The 20648-nt window shown below is 33.3% G+C and overlaps 1 protein-coding gene and 1 long non-coding RNA gene across 4 annotated transcripts in view; one reads left to right on the forward strand and one right to left on the reverse strand.

Annotated features, from left to right (window-relative positions):
- LOC144304475 (uncharacterized) overlaps positions 1-13718 on the forward strand; it is an 82589-nt gene extending 68871 nt beyond the window's left edge. The window contains exon 5 of the long non-coding RNA XR_013371379.1: positions 12747-13718. This is a non-coding gene — a long non-coding RNA (uncharacterized LOC144304475). The remainder of the gene's footprint in view (positions 1-12746) is intronic.
- The window catches only part of AGPS (alkylglycerone phosphate synthase), a 132067-nt gene that overhangs the window by 35315 nt on the left and 76104 nt on the right, over positions 1-20648 (reverse strand). For all 3 annotated transcript variants that reach the window (XM_077883005.1, XM_077883006.1, XM_077883004.1), the window contains exons 12-14: positions 11394-11445; positions 7234-7310; positions 5070-5182 (exon numbers count right to left, since the gene is read on the reverse strand). In XM_077883005.1, coding sequence (XP_077739131.1) covers positions 5070-5182; positions 7234-7310; positions 11394-11445 — 242 coding nt within the window. The remainder of the gene's footprint in view (positions 1-5069; positions 5183-7233; positions 7311-11393; positions 11446-20648) is intronic.

Genomic DNA, 20648 nt, shown 5'->3' on the forward strand with positions numbered 1-20648 from the left:
TATTCTTAGTCAACTAAAGAAAACTTAACCACAAACTCTTATTAAAGTACCCATGAAAAAAATCCCTCAATAAAACCAGATAGAAAGAAAAGTAGATTTTCTTTCTTGGGTCGTAATAGATGATGAACTTCTTTGTCTCTCTGCTTAATACCATAATTGTACCTCCTTGGTCTCAGGACGTTGAGCCCTTAACCATTGTGTTGTCTACGATGTTGGGCCTCTGTTATTTGAGCCCCCTCCCAAAGAATCAATTTTCTTATTGCTTCAATTAATATCCTATAGTTAAGTTGTTTCTTCCCCTGAAGTTTTGCTTGGATTTAGCAGTAAGTAAATAATACAGCATAGATGTACCCTTGTGCTATACAAATACTGTAAGGCAATTTTAGGCTAGGATGTAAGAGCCAAATCAGATTTCCTGACTTAGAATTACAGCTGCACCCTGATGTTTATAGCAGCAATGGCCACAATAGCCAAACTGTGGAAGGAGCCTCGGTGTCCATCGAAAGATGAGTGGATAAAGAAGATGTGGTTTATGTATACAATGGAATATTACTCAGCTATTAGAAATGACAAATACCCACCATTTGCTTCAACGTGGACGGAACTGGAGGGTATTATGCTGAGTGAAGTCAGTCAGTCGGAGAAGGACAAACATTATATGTTCTCATTCATGTGGGGAATATAAATAATAGTGAAAGGGAATATAAGGGAAGGGAGAAGAAATGTGTGGGAAATATCAGAAAGGGAGACAGAACGTAAAGACTGCTAACTCTGGGAAACGAACTAGGGGTGGTGGAAGGGGAGGAGGGCGGGGGGTGGGAGTGATTGGGTGACGGGCACTGGGGGTTATTCTGTATGTTGGTAAATTCAACACCAATAAAAAAAAATACAGCTGCATATATGCAAATTAGTATCACCCAAAGAAGTGGCAAACACTTGATAGAAGCAACTCTAGTCTAGAACCACTTGGGGATGGGGTACAATGAAATGAAATAGGGGATTGTTTGTATTACTAAATGCTAATAAGCAAAGAAGACAGAACTTAGGTTAAGCAGTTAAGAGTGAAAAGTAAAAAGAGGGCAGCTCCAGTGGCTCAACGATTTGGTGCCGCCTTCGGCCTGGGGCGTGATCTTGGGAGACCTGGGATCAAGTCCCACGTTGGGCTCCCTGCATGGAGCCTGCTTCTCCCTCTGCCTATCTCTCTGTGTGAGTGTGTGTGTCTCTCATGAATAAATAAATAAAATCTTGGGAAAAAAAAAAGAAAAGTAAGAAGAAATAATAGAATTCTGAGTTGGATATATATGGATTTGAGGTTAGGGGTAGGGAGTCAAGTAAAGTTCCAAAATACAAAGGAAACTAGTCAGAAAATTGCTGTGGTAAGTGTGTGAAGGAAAATATCTGAGTCTATACCTCAGGTAGAAAAGAAGCAGAGCCACACACTGAGTCCAAGAAAGAAAAGACATTGCTGAGCTAGGAAACAGGAACAATTAATCCTGGGCCTCGTGGCAGAAAGAAAGGACAGTGAAGACTAGAAAACAGTGCAAGAGATCTATGCTGGAAATCCTTGAGAAGGCACATTCTAAGTGGGTATTTGGTGAGAAATAAAAGGTAAGGACATTAAGTAGACTTGTCTCTTATAAGAGTATGAGAAAAAGTCCTTTGCAGTCCTATGTCAAGCTATTTTTCTTTAGATCCTCTTCTAACATCTGGCAGGGGCAGGAGTGGGGAGATCTGCTCCACTTTGGAATTCAGTGTGACAAATCACACAGAAACATGCATTTTCTTATCCAAAACAAGAAGAAATCGACGTCCATGCTAAATTCATAAACCCCAAAGGAGAAGAAAAGACATTCTGGGCTTGCTTTTCTGAATCATAGATTTCCCTGCAAATTTAGCTTTTTGTTACTTAGATCTCTCCTCTTTTTTTTTAAGCTTTCAGAACTCAATCTTATAGACAGGATTATCTTAAAAATACAATATATAAACAATAGTAGGGCACAGCAGCCACTCCAAAAAAGTATACTAAGATTCAAACTACTTTATGGTAAATTAGCAATATCCATCCCCTACTTCCTGCTTGCCCTCCACAAATTTCAAACCTCAATTAACAAGTTTCTTAAATTCAAACCTGTTTCATAAGAAAACACTGGGAAGACTAATGAAAGAGGAATGAGAGACAATCTTCTTATATAAAAGAGCCATCTGGTGAACCTAATCACTCTCATGTTAAATTACATTAAACAATTTAAGCATACACTTTAAAAATAACAATAACACATTACCTTAAGTTCTATGGTAAATGTCAATACATCTGTCATGACTGATGACAAGGAATATTAATTCTCATTAACTCTTAGAAAAGTAAAGTATATTACTAGTAAACATAGATAAATAACCAAAGTATGATTATTCAACATTTGCCAATTATGTTCCATTGGATCACATGTGTTCAACAGTATTTAACAGTATTAGGTGAGGGTGGAAGGCAAGGAGGAAAAATGGCTATGGTACACATAAAAATGTTCTAAACTGTTCAGAGTACTTCATTCAAAACAATTCAAAGCTAATTCAAAGGGTAAAACAAAAGAATAGAAAATAAAGGTCAGATGAATAATGCCCTATTTCAAAATAAAATACATGAGCTAAACTAACTTATGAAACTTTAGCAGAAAGAAAATCAGTGGCGCTTTTTAGTTATGCAGAAGAAGAAATCATTCATTGGGGAGCAAGGGTTGGCCAAGTGGCATCGTAAGCAAGAAAAATATCCCTGAATCTTTCAGTGATTAGAACAAAGAATTCGTGCCTAAAAAGAAGTATCAGGAGAACCAGAACTTCTGCTAGAAAACCGTATGAAGATATTTCCAAGTATCAAATCAAATCAAATCAAAATCAAAATAGTTCTAAGGAAAAAAAAAGTCCTAAGTACTCTCCCCAATGACAGCCTGGATTGTTAATACTGAAGATCTATGCATCCAAATGAAGGAAGCCAGGGTGAACGTACATTAAGAAATTAATTATAACATAACTAATAAGTACAAAATTATAATAGCACAAAAATGAGACTCCAATCAGAGTCTGAGTTTTAAGGCTTTGCCCTTGCTTAGGTATCTCACTTACTATAACCTATTTTAATGGATGAATTTGATATTAAAAACAAATCGCTTCAATTAAATCAATAGTTCTTGGGCTTCGGTATCAGTATCTAAAAAGACTTGGATTCATCTTAAGGAAGTTCATTCTTTTAAGTTGTAAATGACTAGAATTACACGGGAAAAACAAGACGAATTACGTGACAAGAGAGTTTATGACAGTTGGTGGCTCAACTTAAAACTGACAAAATGGCTCTGATAAATACCTAAAGGTTAAAATACAGAGTTTTAAGGGTAGCATAGCAGTTAGGCATAAATGAAATAGAATAAAAAATGTCAGGGAAAAATACTCAGTTTCAACTCTTTCAACAAATATTCAATCATCTAGTATATACCAGGCATCAGCAGTGATACCCAAGAAAAGACAGGTCAGGCCCTATAAAAATTATGTCTTACTTCACATAAAAAGGCATTTTGCCATCATCTTACCCCAATCCAATAGGAAATGTAGCACATTACTAATTACTAGTGATTTTGCTGGCTACTCTGGATTGTAATTACAATAAAGATACTACAAAGTTGAGATTTCTATGCATGTGTATATTTAAGGTTAGAACAGAATTAAAAGATTTAATTTAAATATAAAAGACTTTAATCTAAATCTCCTTAATTGTTTCTAATACTATGGATTTTACGAAAAAAGTTTAAAATTGATCCCGGAGTCCAGGATCAAGTCCCACATCAAGCTCCTGCAGGGAGCCTGCTTTTCCTTCTGCCCATGTCTCTGCCTCTCCGTGTCTCTCATCAATAAATAAATAAAATCTTTAAAATAAAAAGTTTAAAAATCAAATTATATAAACTCCACATAATTTAGAAACCAAAAAACAGGTACATGTACATTTCAAAAATAAATTTAGAAATTAACCTGAACTCTAAGCCTCTTAGTAAGTGAATTTTTATAGCACAATTATTCTTAACTAATTTAGTTTAAAAAATCAATAATTCCAAAGATACTGTGAAAGAGGAAAAGTCAAAGATTAGTGAATTTCATCTTTTACTAAAGAAATTAAATTCCACTTGCCAATTTCAGAATAAGGTAAGAATAAAACTGAAAATTTGCAATACTCAAAAACAGTACAAAAGTAAACTAAAAATTAAGTCCAAGATTAGATCTTTGCCTAAGAATTCTGCATTTTAACACTAAATTCAGAAAATCCTAAAAACAAAGGGCTGACTACCATAGGTGAGAAAAATACATAAAAAGTGGGGCATTCTAAAACACAAGAAACACAAGGCTACAAATTAAATGCTCATTTGTTCTCATAAATAGCAAAAAAGGGAAATTGATGTAAGTATTTACAAAAAACTCAGATTAAGCATAATGTATAATATTTTAAGCTCTGAAATAAATAAAGGAAACTGGTATCCAGGAAACTTAGTTTATGTACTTAGAAAGGAAAGGAAAAAAATGTAGTCCTGATAAATGGCATTTTCACTATGGTTCTCATCAATCAATCTCATAATCCATCAAGCAGAAAGAAAGAAACCACCCAATCATTATTCAGTTGGTTATAGATGTGAAATGTTTTCTGTTTCTTTATACCAGCACAAAACAGTAAGTGACAAGGGGTGGAGTACAGATAATTTATCAAATTCTTTTGTTTAAAAAACTTCCTTTTAAAAACATACTAATAACATGTTTTATACAATTACCACTAAATAAAAGGACTACGGATTTTTTTAGTATTTTACTCTAGCACAACAAAAGCTAATTTTATAATTAGCATCAATGGAAAAATATAATATCTAATATATCATAAATAGGATCACAAATTTTGGAAGTAAATCAACACAACATTTTAAGTTGACAATTATATATTGCTACAAATTTAATACTTTAAAGGGTACATTAACAACTGCTTGCAGATACCAGAATTTTAGATTAACATTCTCTTGGCATTATGAACTTTAAAGCCATACCCAAATTTTGCAGCGATGTCATACACTTGTTTTTCATGTTGAAGAACCTTCTCACGGTCCCCCTCAAACAGTAATGTAGCAACAGTTAGCTGATTTGGATCAAATCCTTTAAACTACAAAAAAAATTATTACAGATAAGTCTTATCCTATAAAATAGTATATCAAAATACATTGTACTCTTTTTTCCCTTCTGATCTGGCTCAAACATACCAACTCTTCAAAATTTAAGCTTTGGAATTTTACATATGAATCAAAAAGAATGTTTAATGCATATATTCAGGTTGTTACAATATAACAAAACTATAGAAAAATACTTAATTTCAAAGTATGCCATGGTGTCAATTGTAATGACATATTGGCAAGTAATACAACAAATAACTTGTAAGAATTATAACTGCAATAAAGAAGCAAATAAAAACACTAAATGATAGAATATAATGAATTAGCATCAAGATGTAGAATGAGAATAAAGTAAAAAATAACAGCATCCTTAGATGCCAACAATAACTTATTTAATAATATTTTCAAAGGAGATCTTACATCTAAAATAAAAATAATCATAAAAGGAAATATATAATCTCATTAGGAAAACATTTCTAAAAATAGATTATAAAGATCTATGTTCTAGAATGCCTCAACTAAGTATATAAGCCTGTCAATTCTTGCTCAAATTAATATACAGGTTCATTCCAATTCTGATAGAAACCTTAATGGACTTCCCAAAATGGTGAAGAGTTTCTAAAATTTTTCTAGGTTAATAAACAGGTAAGTTGTGATGAAAAACAAGGAAAATTCTAAAAAAAAAGCCAAGAACTAGACTGATAGCAATTAAATCCATTTAAATTTTCAAGAACAAAATTTATTTTTAAAAATGTGATACCTTTTTAGAATTCAATTTATTTAAACTAAAAACAAAACAAAACAAAACAAAAACAGTTCATCCTCTCCTTCTATGCCTCAACCCCTGAAAACAAAAAAAGTTCACCTTCTTCTCCCTGCCTCTGGCAATCACCAGTCTGTTCTCTGTATCTATGAGCTTAGTTTTTTTGTGTTTTTTAAAGTTTTTTTTCTAGATTGCACATATAAGAGAGATCATACAGTATTTGATACATTAAAATGGAATCTACTTCTTGAGTAAGTAAACAATAAGATGTCTTAGACATGGCAAATCCATGTAAGAAAAGCAGGGATTAGTTAGTTAAAGGTGCTGTCACAACTGGTTAGCAACTGGGGGAGCAAAAAGTGAAGATTAATTTAAAGCTTTATCTCACATCATAAAATTGAAATGCATTCAAATAGTAATAAAGATAAAAACTTTAAAATTCCTATTTAGCAAAAAAAGCAAGAGAGAGAAGAAATAGTCCCAGCTTAGAAGTGATTAAATAATTACAGGAAAAGATATAAAATTTTGAAACTTTTGCACCAAAAAGAAAAACTCTTAAAAAGGGAGTCACCTGACTCAAAAAATTATTCACAACATTTATGACAAAGACATCTAATAATTCCATTACTCAAAGGGTACACAGCAAAGCCCCAAGGAAAAAAACCAAGAAACTGCCACCCCTGGCAAAAAAAAAAAAACATACTCAACTAATGCACATAAAAACCGTATCTAGGAAATACAGGGAAATGATGGGTCTCACTGGAATTTCAATGAGAAACATTAACTAAAATAAAGTACTACTTTCTCCCCCAGATTCACAACATTTAAAACATAACAGAACACAACTCCCACATGCCACAACAAGGATGCAACAAAGAAATAGCACCTGTGTGTCCCTAGAGGGAGTACAAGCTGGCATAAACCTTTAGGAAAGGAATTCAGCAATGAAAATTTTTTTAAAAATCCATACTCTTATTTCACTAGATATAGATATTATTAAAAAAAAAATCAAACTGTAAAAAATCTTACATGCATGAAACTGTTTAATGCCATGTTATTTTTAGGAACTTCAAATCTGGAAAAAAAATTAAAATTTCTGATATTAAATGCATAACTGATTGACTTGATAAAGTATTTATTCCAACATGAAAAATAATAATTAAGAAATGTACACAGCACCATGAAAATACATCTTAGTAGGTATGTGTGAGAGAAGAGAAGGCAGGAAACAAAACTAGTATCATAAGCTTTAAAATTTTAGCATTTTACAAAAATTCTTACCTTTGTAATATAAAACTTCTTTAAGCCATCCAAAAATGATGTGAAGATAGAGGAAACCTGAGGTTTAAGGGCATGACCTAAGAAGAAAAAAGTTCATAATTTAAATTAATAGCAAATTCTGTTTTTTTTTAAGATTTATTTGAGAGAGAGAGAGAGAGCACAAGCAAGGGGAGCAGCAGGCAGAGGGAAAGGGACAAGCAGGTTCCCCGCTGAGCAGGGAGCCCAACATGGGGCTCTATCCTAGGATCCTGGGATTATGACCTGAGCTGAAGGCAGAAGGCAGACGCTTAACCAACTGAGCCACCCAGGCACCCCAAGTTTTCTTTTTTCAAAAGATTAAAAGGCTAGTTTAATTTAGTATCCTAAAAAAAGTGAATGTTTTTTGTCTCTAATTTTTTAAATCCTATGTTTTATATATAACATTGATATTAAGATCTACATCTTTTAACTTTATCTTCTTTCAAAAGTCACAACTTTTTGTTTACGAAACCTCTCGTTACTTTTTTAATTCAAATTACTATATGTAACTAATACTACATATAGTTCAGGTTATCTTTCAATAGTATAGTTTACACATAGTAAAATCACTTCATTAATTTTTATTTCATTAAGAACACTCAATGGTGGCTGAGTTTACTTTTATTTTTTTAATTATGCAGAAACTATTCAGAACTATAACCAAATACGCAGTCAATGCCAAGTTTAAGGTTGTTTCTTAATTAATTCTTAATTCTTCCAGAATTCTTGGCACAGAACTAGTAATTGCTTCCTTAATCACACCCAGAGAGTTAGAATTGCCAAAATAACATAAACGGTGTCTCAGAGTCTGTTAAATTAACATCTTTGCCTGCGGATTGAGTTTAATTGAGTGAAAGTCTTTTACTGTTTTCTATTGTTTTCAGAGTAGCAACTTCTTAACTCCCATGACTGTTAGATTAAGAGTCATACATCTGGCTTTAGTACTATAGCCCAATTCAGAAAAATGGGGCATACCATTTACATAGAATTTTTATAAAGAATTTTAAGTCTCTAGTAAATCTGAAATTATCTCCAAATAAACATTTAATTTTTTTAAAACAGCTTCAAGATTTTGGGGTTTTGTTTTGTTTTTAAGATTTTATTTATTTATTCATAAGAGAGAGAGAGAGAGAGAGAGAGAGAGAGAGGCACAGGCAGACGGAGAAGCAAGCTGCAGGAAGCCCAACATGGGACTTGATCCTGGGTCTCCAGGATCACGCCCTGGGCTGAAGGTGGCGCCAAACCGCTGAGCCACCTGGGCTGCCCAGGTTATGTTTTAAAGCATAGATCCCTTAAGATAGGTGCAAACAGCAAAAAAGTTTCTTTGGGAGGAATGGGGGAGATTTCTTGGGAGGAAAAGACTATAACTTGTAGTCTTTTTTTTTCCATTCATCTTTTTTAAGTTAGAATTGGAATCTCTGATACTTACTACATTTTTACCGATTACAATAGGAAACCATGACAATGAAGACCAAGTAACAGAAGTCTTAATCAGAGGTTAAGAGTTAGATATCCATCCTATAACTGAACAAAACAACTAAAATGAAGGACAGATTAGATAGAGACCAACCTAGCAATCTTTTTGAGTTCCTGGATCATATGTTTGGGAAACTTTTCTTCTTTTACTGTACCCTATTAAAAATGCTTTTCCAGAATAAGCCATACCTTTAAAAATACATTTGTAGCAAGTTTAAAGTTAGAAATAATATGCCATCAAAATATTCACTTCCTATCCCAAATGGAATTCATTCTACTTTAATAATTGGAAATAAACATAAATGTGTGAGTGGGTTACTTGAATTCTTGCAAGAAACTGAAATTATCTGTTCCTCATACAAGACTTCTGACTCACACATCTTTTACATAATGTATGAAAACTCCAAATGTCACTACCCTGATGTGAAATAATCCTTAAGGATATATGTTCATTTCAACACATGGAAATTTATTTGCACAATTTCCATGAACACTAGTGGGACTCAGCCACATATATGCAAATACTGAGTTGACAGGATAGCTTTGAAGAATAATCATCATAAAAGTGATACTAACTTTAAGTATGTCAAGCATTAGTATTAACTTAAAAGGATATTATCTTTTATTTATTCTGAAATTAATATTGCCTTTCAAATTAATTACATTCTAAATATATTCTGGCTACTGGGTTTTATTTTTTATAGTAAATAAAGGAACAAAGTTTTCAAATTTACTAGTTGAACAGTCTGATTAGTAAATTTTGTGTTGTTACAGTGTTAATTTAAACATTTTTAATTATTTAATAAATACCTACATTTCAAAGAAGTGATCTCAAACAGTGGAAAAAGTCTTGGGCCTTGGAGTCAGACAGATTTGGGTTCAACCCTGGCTCTACCACATATCATCTGTGAGCTTTGGCTGAAATATCTAGGCTTTGAGTCATTTATAAATTGGGAATATCACTTTCAGGAACAGTTGTGAGGAGTATTTGATAAACTGTGCTACTGATATTGTGGTTGGCACTATACTATGTGCTACTCAAGATTTGTTCACCCTCTTGATTAAGTCAAGCAACATGGGTGCCTATCCTATGACAAGTGCAGGAGATATAAAAACGAATATGAAACATTCCCTAAATTTGACAAACTTGAGTTTTTCAGAGGAAATCTACAGATCATTTCAATATACTCAATGATCTATATCATTTCAATATACTTAAAACATATTTCAATATAATAAACTAAGGGTTATGTCAAAGATAGGAGTGAAACTAAAAATATTAACATCTAATAAGGCTTGTGCTTTGTTAACAATTAATATAGTACAAACACTGTCAATCAGCCATACAGCTAGTAAGAAGTTCTGGATATCCCTTATTGTGCTAAGTGTTACCCTTTAGTTGCTTGATCATGGAGCCATGGCAGGATGTATAGATGGAAAGGTTTCAAGAGGTAGTGAGAAATCAAAAAGGTTATAAATAACCAAGAAGCAGAATCAGATCTGTCTTTTCAAAGAATCACTTTGGTGGCCATGTAAAGGATGGAGAGGAGACAGAGACAAGACTAGAGAGGGTACATCTGTCTTAGAGCATGTTCCTAGATATAGCAATGAGAATGTGGAACAGGGATGACAGATGGCCAGAAGGACCTTTTCTTTAAACCTTCATTTTAAATTGTTATAAAAACAAATTATAAAGTCCAGTCAAATCATAATTTTACAAGTGTGTCTATATCTAACACTATTAACTATAATAATAGCATATAAATGGGTAACACATCATTATTAAATAGATATGTGGCTCTCTTAAGACCCAGATCTCTAAATGGAGGCCACAACACACAGAAGGCTTGGTTTTCATTTGATTTAACTATTTCATTATTTACAGGACACACTTATGTTAAACTTTTATCAGTAGTATAGTTATTTTGAAAATAATTTATTTAAAGGAATAACCAGATAACCATGAACAAGACTTCCTTAATTCTATATAACTATAATAATCACTCTTTTCTAAATTAAAATCTAAACTACTTTTAAATAAAACAAACAGGGATCCCTGGGTGGCTCAGCGGTTTAGAGCCTGCCTTTGGCCTGGGGCGTGATCCTGGAGTCCCTGGATCGAGTCCCATATCAGGCTCCCTGCATGGAGCCTGCTTCTCCTTCTGCCTGTGTCTCTGCCTCTCTCTCTCTCTCTCTCTCACATGAATAAATAAATAAACTCTTTAAAAACATGCCATTGAGGTTTTACAATTCCATTTTTTTGCTGATAAGTGAACAAATTTGGTAGGAGGGAAAAGGAAAACATCCTAGGCAAACTCTATACCCCTTTTATGATTTAGCTTAAGCATACATGATCCTCCTCTTTAAGAAGCCTTTCCTGACTCCCCATGTCAACATCCAGCAAAATCCAGCAGGCTCAACCACTCCTTCATTTGCACCCTAGGGTATCCAGTGCACTCTTCTTTCACAGTACCCACAACAATCCTGCACTCCTTCATTTATGTAATTGTCTGTCCTCATTAGACTGTGAGCTTCCTGAAGGACAGCAACTATGATATTCATCTTCCTACCTCTGTGCTTAGTACTCTTCCTGGCAGGCAACAGCTGTTTCATGAGCAGATTTTGTGGTTCATGAGCAGATTTTAAAATGACCACTCCTTACTCACCAAACTGAAACTGTTGGTTGTCCATGAGGCGGATAGATGCAGGAGCACATCTCTATTTTAAAAAGAAAAAAAATGTGATAAAATTTAATACCATAAAGAAGGTATACAGGTAAAATATTAATGTCATCTTTCTGTATTTGAGATCGAGAGCTTAGTTCCTAAGAATATATATATATAGTAAAAAAAAATCTTAACTTTTTATATAATCGTAAGATGACAAATAAAACAGCAACTTCTATAAAATATCTGGAGAAGAAATCTACATACATAATACCTACACACATATGTTGCCAGATCTTTAAATTATGTGCAATTTTGCTAGATCTTAACACCTAGCAAAGATTAATGGAAATATCTAAAAGAAATACTGGGTCTTGAAGTGGATTATTTTAGAACAAAGCAGAAATTTCAGAGACTAAGATCAATGCCTAGAACATTATACCATTTGTGAATTACAATGTGTTCTCAGGTTCTTATACACTTTTAAAACAAAGAAGATGATGGTGGATATATACTTTTATTTATTTATTTGTTAAATATTTTATCTATTTATTCATGAGAGACACAGAGAGAGTGAGGCAGAGACACAGGCAGAGGGAGAAGCAGGCTCCATGCACCAGGAGCCCGACGTGGGATTCGATCCCGGGTCTCCAGGATCGTGCCCTGGGCCAAAGGCAGGCGCCAAACCGCTGCGCCACCCAGGGATCCCTCAATCTATATTTTAAAAAGTCATTATCAAATCTAAAGAGTCAGTACTAGCTAATTTTGTATACATAGCATAACAACAACCTATTGACTTACTTTTATAGAATCCTGTGATGTCTAACTTATCTTCACATGTCTTATTTAATATAATAAACAACCCCAGCAGGGTGGCAGAACTAGTGTTACCCATTTTTCAGATGAGTACATAGGAACCAGAGAGGTTAAAAGACTTGTCTAAGGTCATATAACTGTTAAACAGATAAAACTAAAAGACAGAACTAGGATCAAGATATCCTGACTGCTAGATCAGCAATATTTCAAAACAACACAAAGCCTCCCAAAAAATCACTTAACACACATACATACACTATACCACACACACACAGCTTTAAAGTCATATTTGAAACAAAAATTACATGAAAACTCTCTATTCACTGTATAGTAACAACATAAAATGAAAAATACATAATCTGGGCAATTCCAAATCTTGGTATAAAGGTATTTTTGTAATTTGGGTATGTTTCTAAAAACTAAACCAGTTTCTGAAATACTAAAGAAAGACCAATTTCCTAAAATGTTCTTATCAAAACAGGCATATTAACTTGGTTTTTTAAATTTACTTTTATTCTTATTTCTTTTTTTACATAGGCTCCACGCCCAGCATGAAGCCCAACATAAGGCTTGAACTCATGAGCCTAAGATCAAGACCTGAGCTAAGGGGATCCCTGGGTGACTCAGCAGTTTAGCGCCAGCCTTCAGCCCAGGGAATGATCCTGGAGTCCCGGGATCCGGATTGAGTTCTGCATCAGGCTCCCTGCATGGAGCCTGCTTCTCCCTCTGCCTGTGTCTCTGCCTCTCTCATGAATAAATAAATAAAATCTTAAAAAAAAAAACAAAAACGACCTGAGCTAAGATCAAGAGTTGGACACTTAACCGACTGAGCCAGCCAGGTGCTCCAGGTTTATCAACTTCCAATAAGACATATAAAACCTGATTAGACGAAGTTTCTTTTCTTAATACAATAAATAAAATATATAACATACATATTTATATGTTTTGGGTTAAGCACACCAGTAATATATAAGAAAGAATTCAGAGCCCATCTGTTATTATTAGAAAAACAAACTTTTTTCAAAGACTTTATTTTTAAGTAACGTTAAGACACAAAGTGGGGCTCAAACTCCCAACCCTGAGATTAAGTCACATACTCTACCGACTGAGCCAGCCAGGCACATCCCTCCCCTACAAAAAAACAATTTTTAAATTCCTAACAACTTATAATTTCCATCTCCTACTGCCACCTAGATTCTATTACTCCTATAACTATAGCAAGTGTTATTAATGAAAACAACCAGCATAGGCACACATAGATCAGGAAATGGGGGGGGGGGGTGTCACATATTACGTTTAGTACAATAAGTCTGTAGCAGGGGACACCTGGGTGGCTCAACAGGTGAGCATCTGCCTTTGGCTCAGGGCATGATCCTGGAGTCCTGGGTTTCGAGTCCCACGTCCGGCTTCCTGCCTGGAGCCTGCTTCTCCCTTTGCCTGTGTCTCTGCTTCTCTCTCTGTGCCTCTTACGAATAAATAAATAAAATCTTAAAAAAAAAATAAAATAAAATTTGTAGTGGAATTCAATCTATGAATTTCTAAATACAATAAATATGCAGGCCTTGATAAAAATCTTGGTTTGAAAAGAGTATCCACAAAACACATCTTGGGTATAACTGAAATAATCTGATTGTAAAATGAATATTGTATATCATTAAGAAATTACTGCTGATTTTCTTAGACATGATAATAGTATTTGGGTATGAAGAAAAACACCTTTATTCCTACATGTATGTATAAATATTTAGAGGTTGAGTGCCATGATGTCTGCAAATTAATTTTAAATGGCCCAGAAAACCTATACACAGCAAAAAGTCAATGGTTGAATATATTAGACAGATATATAGGTGATTACTATCATTCTTTTAAAGTTTCTGTATGCGGGCAGCCCGGGTGGCTCAGAGGTTTGGTGCTGCCTTCGGCCCAGGGTATGATCCTGAAGACCTGGGATCGAGTCCCATGTCGGGCTCCCTGCATGGAGCCTGCTTCTCCCTCTGCCTTGTGTCTCTGCCTCTCTCTGTGTGTCTCTCATGAATGAATAAGTAAAATCATTTTTAAAAAATAAACAAATAAATAAAAAATAAAGTTTCTGCATGCTTAAAGCTTTCAAATAAAAGATTGGAAAAATAAGTAAGAAAGCTTCAGGGCACTTGGTACATGTAACAACTGATATTCAATAATACCGAACATGATTTTAACTTGACAGCTGAGTCACATAACTAGTGAGTCACGTTCTGCTCCTATTTATACTACCTGAGGTAGAGTAGATGGCTACAGACATTTATTACAAAAGAATAAAAAGCTAGTTTATTGTATCTATGTAATAAATACTAGTTTTCAATACTATTGTTTTAATTATCAAAATCAAAACAACAGCTTTATTAAGTCCATTTTAATAGTGTCATTTTTTTTAAGTTGGTAAATGAGTTTTTAGTTATCATCACAAGTAAATTCCATAAGCAAACTCCCATTCTCTCTCTCATAAAGTAAACTCTCAAATTAAAAAACAGCATCTAGATTGCTTTATGATTCTCTGGCAATTGATAATTTGTAAATGTACATCATTCTAAAAATACAAATCAAGAAAAGTCTCTTAGTGTTTTATATGAAAACTTGCCACTATAACTAATTAAATTCCTATAATCAAAAAACCAAAATAATATTACTATTTTTAAAAAACAACAACATTCAATCTAGGTAACTCTACCTATGGTTAAGATCAGATTGTTTCAACTGCTATAAAACCTCATTTGAAAAACTTAAAAATATTTCCTTTAAAAATCAGAGACATCACAAATTCTGAGAATTAGAGCTCTAAATTCATTTCCACACTATTCAATTATGCTGAGTATTCCACAGACGAGAAAAGGGTGACAGGGGTCCTTGAGTTAAAGTGACCCCTGGTGGTATGTGATCAGAACTAATCTGAGAGGGAATAGTTCTACCAAGTAATTTTATTGGTGGGTTAATAATACACATGCAGGGAATTTAAGGAACACTCAAAATTTGCTTACCCAAACTAGAGGTAATGAAATAATTTATTTACTTCCTACTATGATAAATCTATCTTTACTAGAATCTCTCATGTCATTAGACTTGTACCCAAGTATACTTTATACTTAGTAAATAGTCTGAAAAGAGGTGAGAAATTCATTATGGAAAATAAGGAAATATCATTTATCTTTGTTTTATCTGAGCAAAGAAGAAATAAATAGCCACACTGACCTCAGAGTACAAGTATAAATTTGCCAAGTCAAATTGCTGGCAATTTCTTCCCTTTAATGATGCTACAAATAGGAATTTTCTTGAACATATAAACTGAAAAACAAAAGCCACCACTCTGATTCATCTTAATTACTGAGAATTCCCTATACTAACTTAAAAAGCAACAGATTTCTCAATCCAAAGATTTTCTCCAAAAGATAGTATCTATAAGAAACCCATCAAAAAAAAAAAAGAAACCCATCAAAAGATTTCTGCAAAATTTGTTTTTATGGAACTAAGTCATATCTCTTTCTTATCACAGGAAAATCAGAACTTGCAATGCAGACTGATACATTATTTGTGAAGGTATCTTAGTTTACTAGTTATTGGCAAATCAATATTAAAATATCTCAAATGTCAGCATTTCTACTATTCCAATTTCATAGAGATAAAATATAAAATATAAGCACTGAATGGTAGTCCTATATTTCTGGTACTTTGGTTAACATATGAATCCTCTTTGAATTGAAAAGGCTTTTTTATTCAAGAAGTAAATCAATCATTCTGTGTAGACTCTAGAACAGCCCAAATTCCTGAGCCTTGAGTTTATTTTGAAGATAGTCTAGCAATCTCATACTATATCAGAAGCCAAAGCTCCAATACCAAACTGCTTGTACCTAGTCATACAAAAATTTAAACACCTAAAATTTATCATGATATATACCATCTGAGGTGATTACTGTAAGAAATCATGTCTATTTAACTTACACAATATCCAATGGATTTGTTGGATATAAAGTTAAGAGCACACTATCTCACATACAAATACATACAAAAAATAAATTGATAAATAAGTTCAAAAAAGGTATGTGAAGAGAATTCTGCTAACTGCAATTTCTAGACAGAAAAATTTAAAATGTAGACAAGTAACTGGTTCTTCCTCAGAGCTGATACCACAGATGAAATCAGACAGTATTTAAGGCTATTGGTATAACTGATTAGCCCTACTGGAAGCGACACACTTGCTTCCAGCTAGGAGTCTACATTATAGACAAGAGAGTTCTCTCTTGGTTTTAAAGAATGAAACAATACATATTATAGAGTAGATATTTCCTTCCGTTTATATTAAGAGAAGAGCCAAAAGTTAATGCCAAACAGTCTCTGGTTCATCATTCTCATTTTTCATTTTATAAAGGTGTAATGACTTTTGCTGAGTAGCTCCTAGTTGAGACCATGTCTTGTAACTGTCCTCAAGTTTAATATACTCTGCTGGGTCCCAGAGTACAGAATCCAATTAATCAAACATTTGGCTAGGTTATTTTCTCTGCTTCAGAGGGAGAAAAGAGCGCACACGCGCGCACACACACACACACACACACACACACCACACTCATTTAAAATAATGATTCTATTTCCATATGTAACAAATTGTTTCCAAGAATTACCATTGAATACAAAGAAGTTTTAATTATTTGATAATATAAGTGCTAAACCTAACTTCTCTTAATTTATTTCAACCCGTCCAGGATATATCAAGCTTAAGACAGAACAATTCAGAAGAAACAGGAACTTTGTTTTTCTTTCCAAATTAAGGTCTAACCTCTAAAATAAAAAACTCTTGTTATCAATTTAAAATTGCTTAAAATAAAAGTGATAGTAGATATAATGGGCCACCCCTTGTCAAAAGGTAGGTAGAAAAAAGATGCCTGTTAATCTATAATTCTAAAACCCTCATTTTAATACTGAGACAGTTTTCAGAGGAATGCACACTGCTCTGTACCACACTTACAGTGTTTTCTGTTAATGAAAAAATGGCCCTCCCTCAATACCATAGGGCAACTCGTAAATTTTACTGGGAAGCGGAAGGGGAGACCCCAGCCTTCAAAAATTGCTTTTGCGCTTATTTTCAGACTTTTTTCCTTATAACTTTATAAAAATCTCACTGCCTTCTTTAAACGAACAATAAGAGAATAATAAAATACACCTGAAACTGCTATTCTGGTTAAAAAACACTATTTCCCCTCTCCTTAGAGGTTACTGCAGGAAATCTATTTTCTCAGAAAGTCTTAAAAATCACTTACTTACCCATCTACTAAGTTGGAAATTATACTGGACTGCCATTTATAAGATAGAACCACATTAATCTTCCACTAAATCTTCCTTCCTAGCCTCTCACCAGGCTGTGAAGTATTGAAAGAGGACAATCCTCACATGGACAAAGATTAGATGATAGACCTTAGTAGATAGAATCCTTCTGCTGTCAGTATAAAGTTGCTTAATTTATTTCCTTCAGTAGGAATAGTGATGAAAATATACAAAGAGCCCACTTTGCTACTTGTAAACAAGCATGTAAACAAGACTTGTAAACAAGCATCCAAAATACAGTTTCCCATTTCAAAGGCAACCTGATTCTGAAAATATCACAAAAATGGAAGTGCTCTGAAATGACAGTGAGAAATTACAAGCAGCCAACTCATTATTCAATCAAGAATTTGGCACAATCATAAACCACGTACCATCTATTTTAATGGATCTTAATTCTCCTGCTATCAGCTGAAATTCCAAATTGCAAATTGAACAACTAGTGCCAAAATCTGATCATTTTCTCAATTTCTCTGCCTGAGAATACTGTTGCAAAGCAGGGCAGCACACACAGTTCTATTCTTGACCTATGAGTTTTGTACATTCTGTAAACTAATATGTAAATGTCCCTAAACCATAATACAAGCATTTATCCATTTCCAGGGAAGGTAAGCGTTAATGCTTATGTATCTGTGCCAAAGTAACATATGTATGTTCCCCAAAGAGAGTATTTCCAAATTACGGTACCTAATCTAATTGTTTCATTCATACAAACAATACATGAGAATAAAATATTATCTGTCTAGGATTTTTAATCAGTTTCAAGCAAGGCAAGCTTCCTAGTTGCATGGTATGTATATCTTTTAAAATTGTCTATTACTTTAATAACCAAGTTATTAAAACTACAGATTAGAAAGGAGCTTTCTTTTGATGTCTTTAACCACAGGGTGATACTTTCTATCAACCATCACCTATGTTTATGCCAAACCATATATCCAATACAGTTCTGTATCAATTTAGATTATAGTCACTGGTGAATATCCAAAGAATTTTTTAAAACGAATAAAGGGGCAATTTTTACTGACTTATGCAAAGATGAAGGAAAATTTCACCCCCTGCTTTTCATTAGCACAAGTAATTCTTCTCTGTTATTTTCTACCAGGGGCATATTAAATTGTACCCAAAACCACATCAGATTATAGAAACTATGTTTAAATCCAACATTTCAATAAAATTATAAATTTAGGATTTTAATACATTTGTACATCATTTGTCATTAATTAAACCTAAGATATATTTACATATTTGCAATATGGAAAAGCAGGAAAGCACAAAATAGGTCTACCTCTACTTCAAAGATCATGTTATAACAACACTTTTTAGCAAGTCTAATGAAATCTGTGTTCTAGAGTGGAGATCTTGTGAAGGGGCAGATTTGGCCAACATAGGTTGAATGCAACCTCAATGAGATCTTTCGTTGGAAATACATATAAATCAGATAGTTTTATAAATTCCGTAATTATTTTTTTAAAAAAATCTAATTTGGCATTCCTGCTTATTTTGCCATAAAAAAAACAAGACAACAATGGTCAATTAAAAAGATGTCACTCAAAACTTGAACAAGAGAGATAATGTGAACTTATTTTTTATTATAAGCTTTCTTGGGAGGCAAATAATCAAGCTTGAAAATCAAGAAAGCAAATAAAAGTAACACAAAGAATAAATTATAATACAAAGTGAAAAGACACCAAAAAAAAAATAAGATTGAAATTAATATGAAAATATAACTATGGAAAATGGTTTGTTCTGATTTTTAATTGGTGAACTTAGTTACTTTCTAAACAAAACAAAATAAAAACAAAGAACATAAAAATCTAGCTTTCTATTCTTCTGGGTTTTAATTAATTCACAGGTAAAACCATAACGCTTTGCAAGTAGTTCCTTTATTCTTTAACAACTGAGCTATCTTAAATTTGAAATTATTTTCCTTTGCCTCTAAGTGTGGAAAGTTTTAGTAACAAGTATCAAAACACACTTGAACTTCACTGCTCAGTACTTAGCTATTATGTTAGAATAACAAATATTTACTCCTAAAGCTTATCTCCACTCTCCCTTTATTCAATAATCCTTTTAAATATTATAATCATTTAATATTACATTAATTATACATAATATACTAATATTTAGTAATATATATGTTTATATATTTACCATTAAAAATTTTAAATATTACACCATCTCATTTTAGCAAATATAGCAGAACACTAACTATATATTCTAGCTCCTTAACCATAACATAATATTCCCAAATTCTAGGAATTAGGAGCTCTTCTTGTAAAAATTTCAACTATTAACATTTGCTTTTGCTTTAACACCACCAAAGTAACCTACCACAAGTTCAAGAATGTTCAGTCCAGAACTATACTTCTTTATTTAAACTCTTCCCTAACCCAGCAGTAAGACAGTCAAGATTAAGGGGCCTATGGCTAAAAGTACTGACAAAGGAAGCAATACAACTGATAAGTAACGGAAGCTATCTGGAAATTACAAAAATCGTCTTTGTCAACACCGAGATTAGGTGACCATATAGCTGAACTTCCTGCAGATGGAAAACTGACAGAAAAAAAATGAATGTCTCAGAAGCAAAACTAAGTGTATGAAATCAAGAACACTGGAAATGGTAAATATGTGAGTAAATGTAAAATATTTCTGCTTATTTTAAGTTTCTTTAAGACATTTATAGTGGTTGTCTTGGGATGGTGGGAAGATAAGACTCTTGACCACTTTCCATTTCAATACCTTAAAAAGTCCACAATGAATACGGAGTATTTGATGGATACCATTCCTTTGCCTCATCAGATCCTCCCTTCACTCTGTTCATGATACCTGGATGCTGACCTATATGGGTCATATCAGAAAGTTCCCTTGCCCTCAAGATTCTAGTTGCATATAGCTGATGAAGTACAAAAGAACTCTAGGAGTTTGGAGAAAGCAAGAAGAAATAGGCTAGAGTGTATTCCCTTGATATCCTTCCTGCTGGGAAATATTGAAATAAAAAATTTTTAAAAAACAAATGTAGTTCAAACAATGAACCAAATTCCTAAAGAAATGGAAGAATTTCTACACTGATAAACAGAACATAGAAATAAAATT

Source organism: Canis aureus, chromosome 34 (genome assembly GCF_053574225.1).
Source record: "Canis aureus isolate CA01 chromosome 34, VMU_Caureus_v.1.0, whole genome shotgun sequence".
NCBI classification, from domain to species: domain Eukaryota; kingdom Metazoa; phylum Chordata; class Mammalia; order Carnivora; family Canidae; genus Canis; species Canis aureus.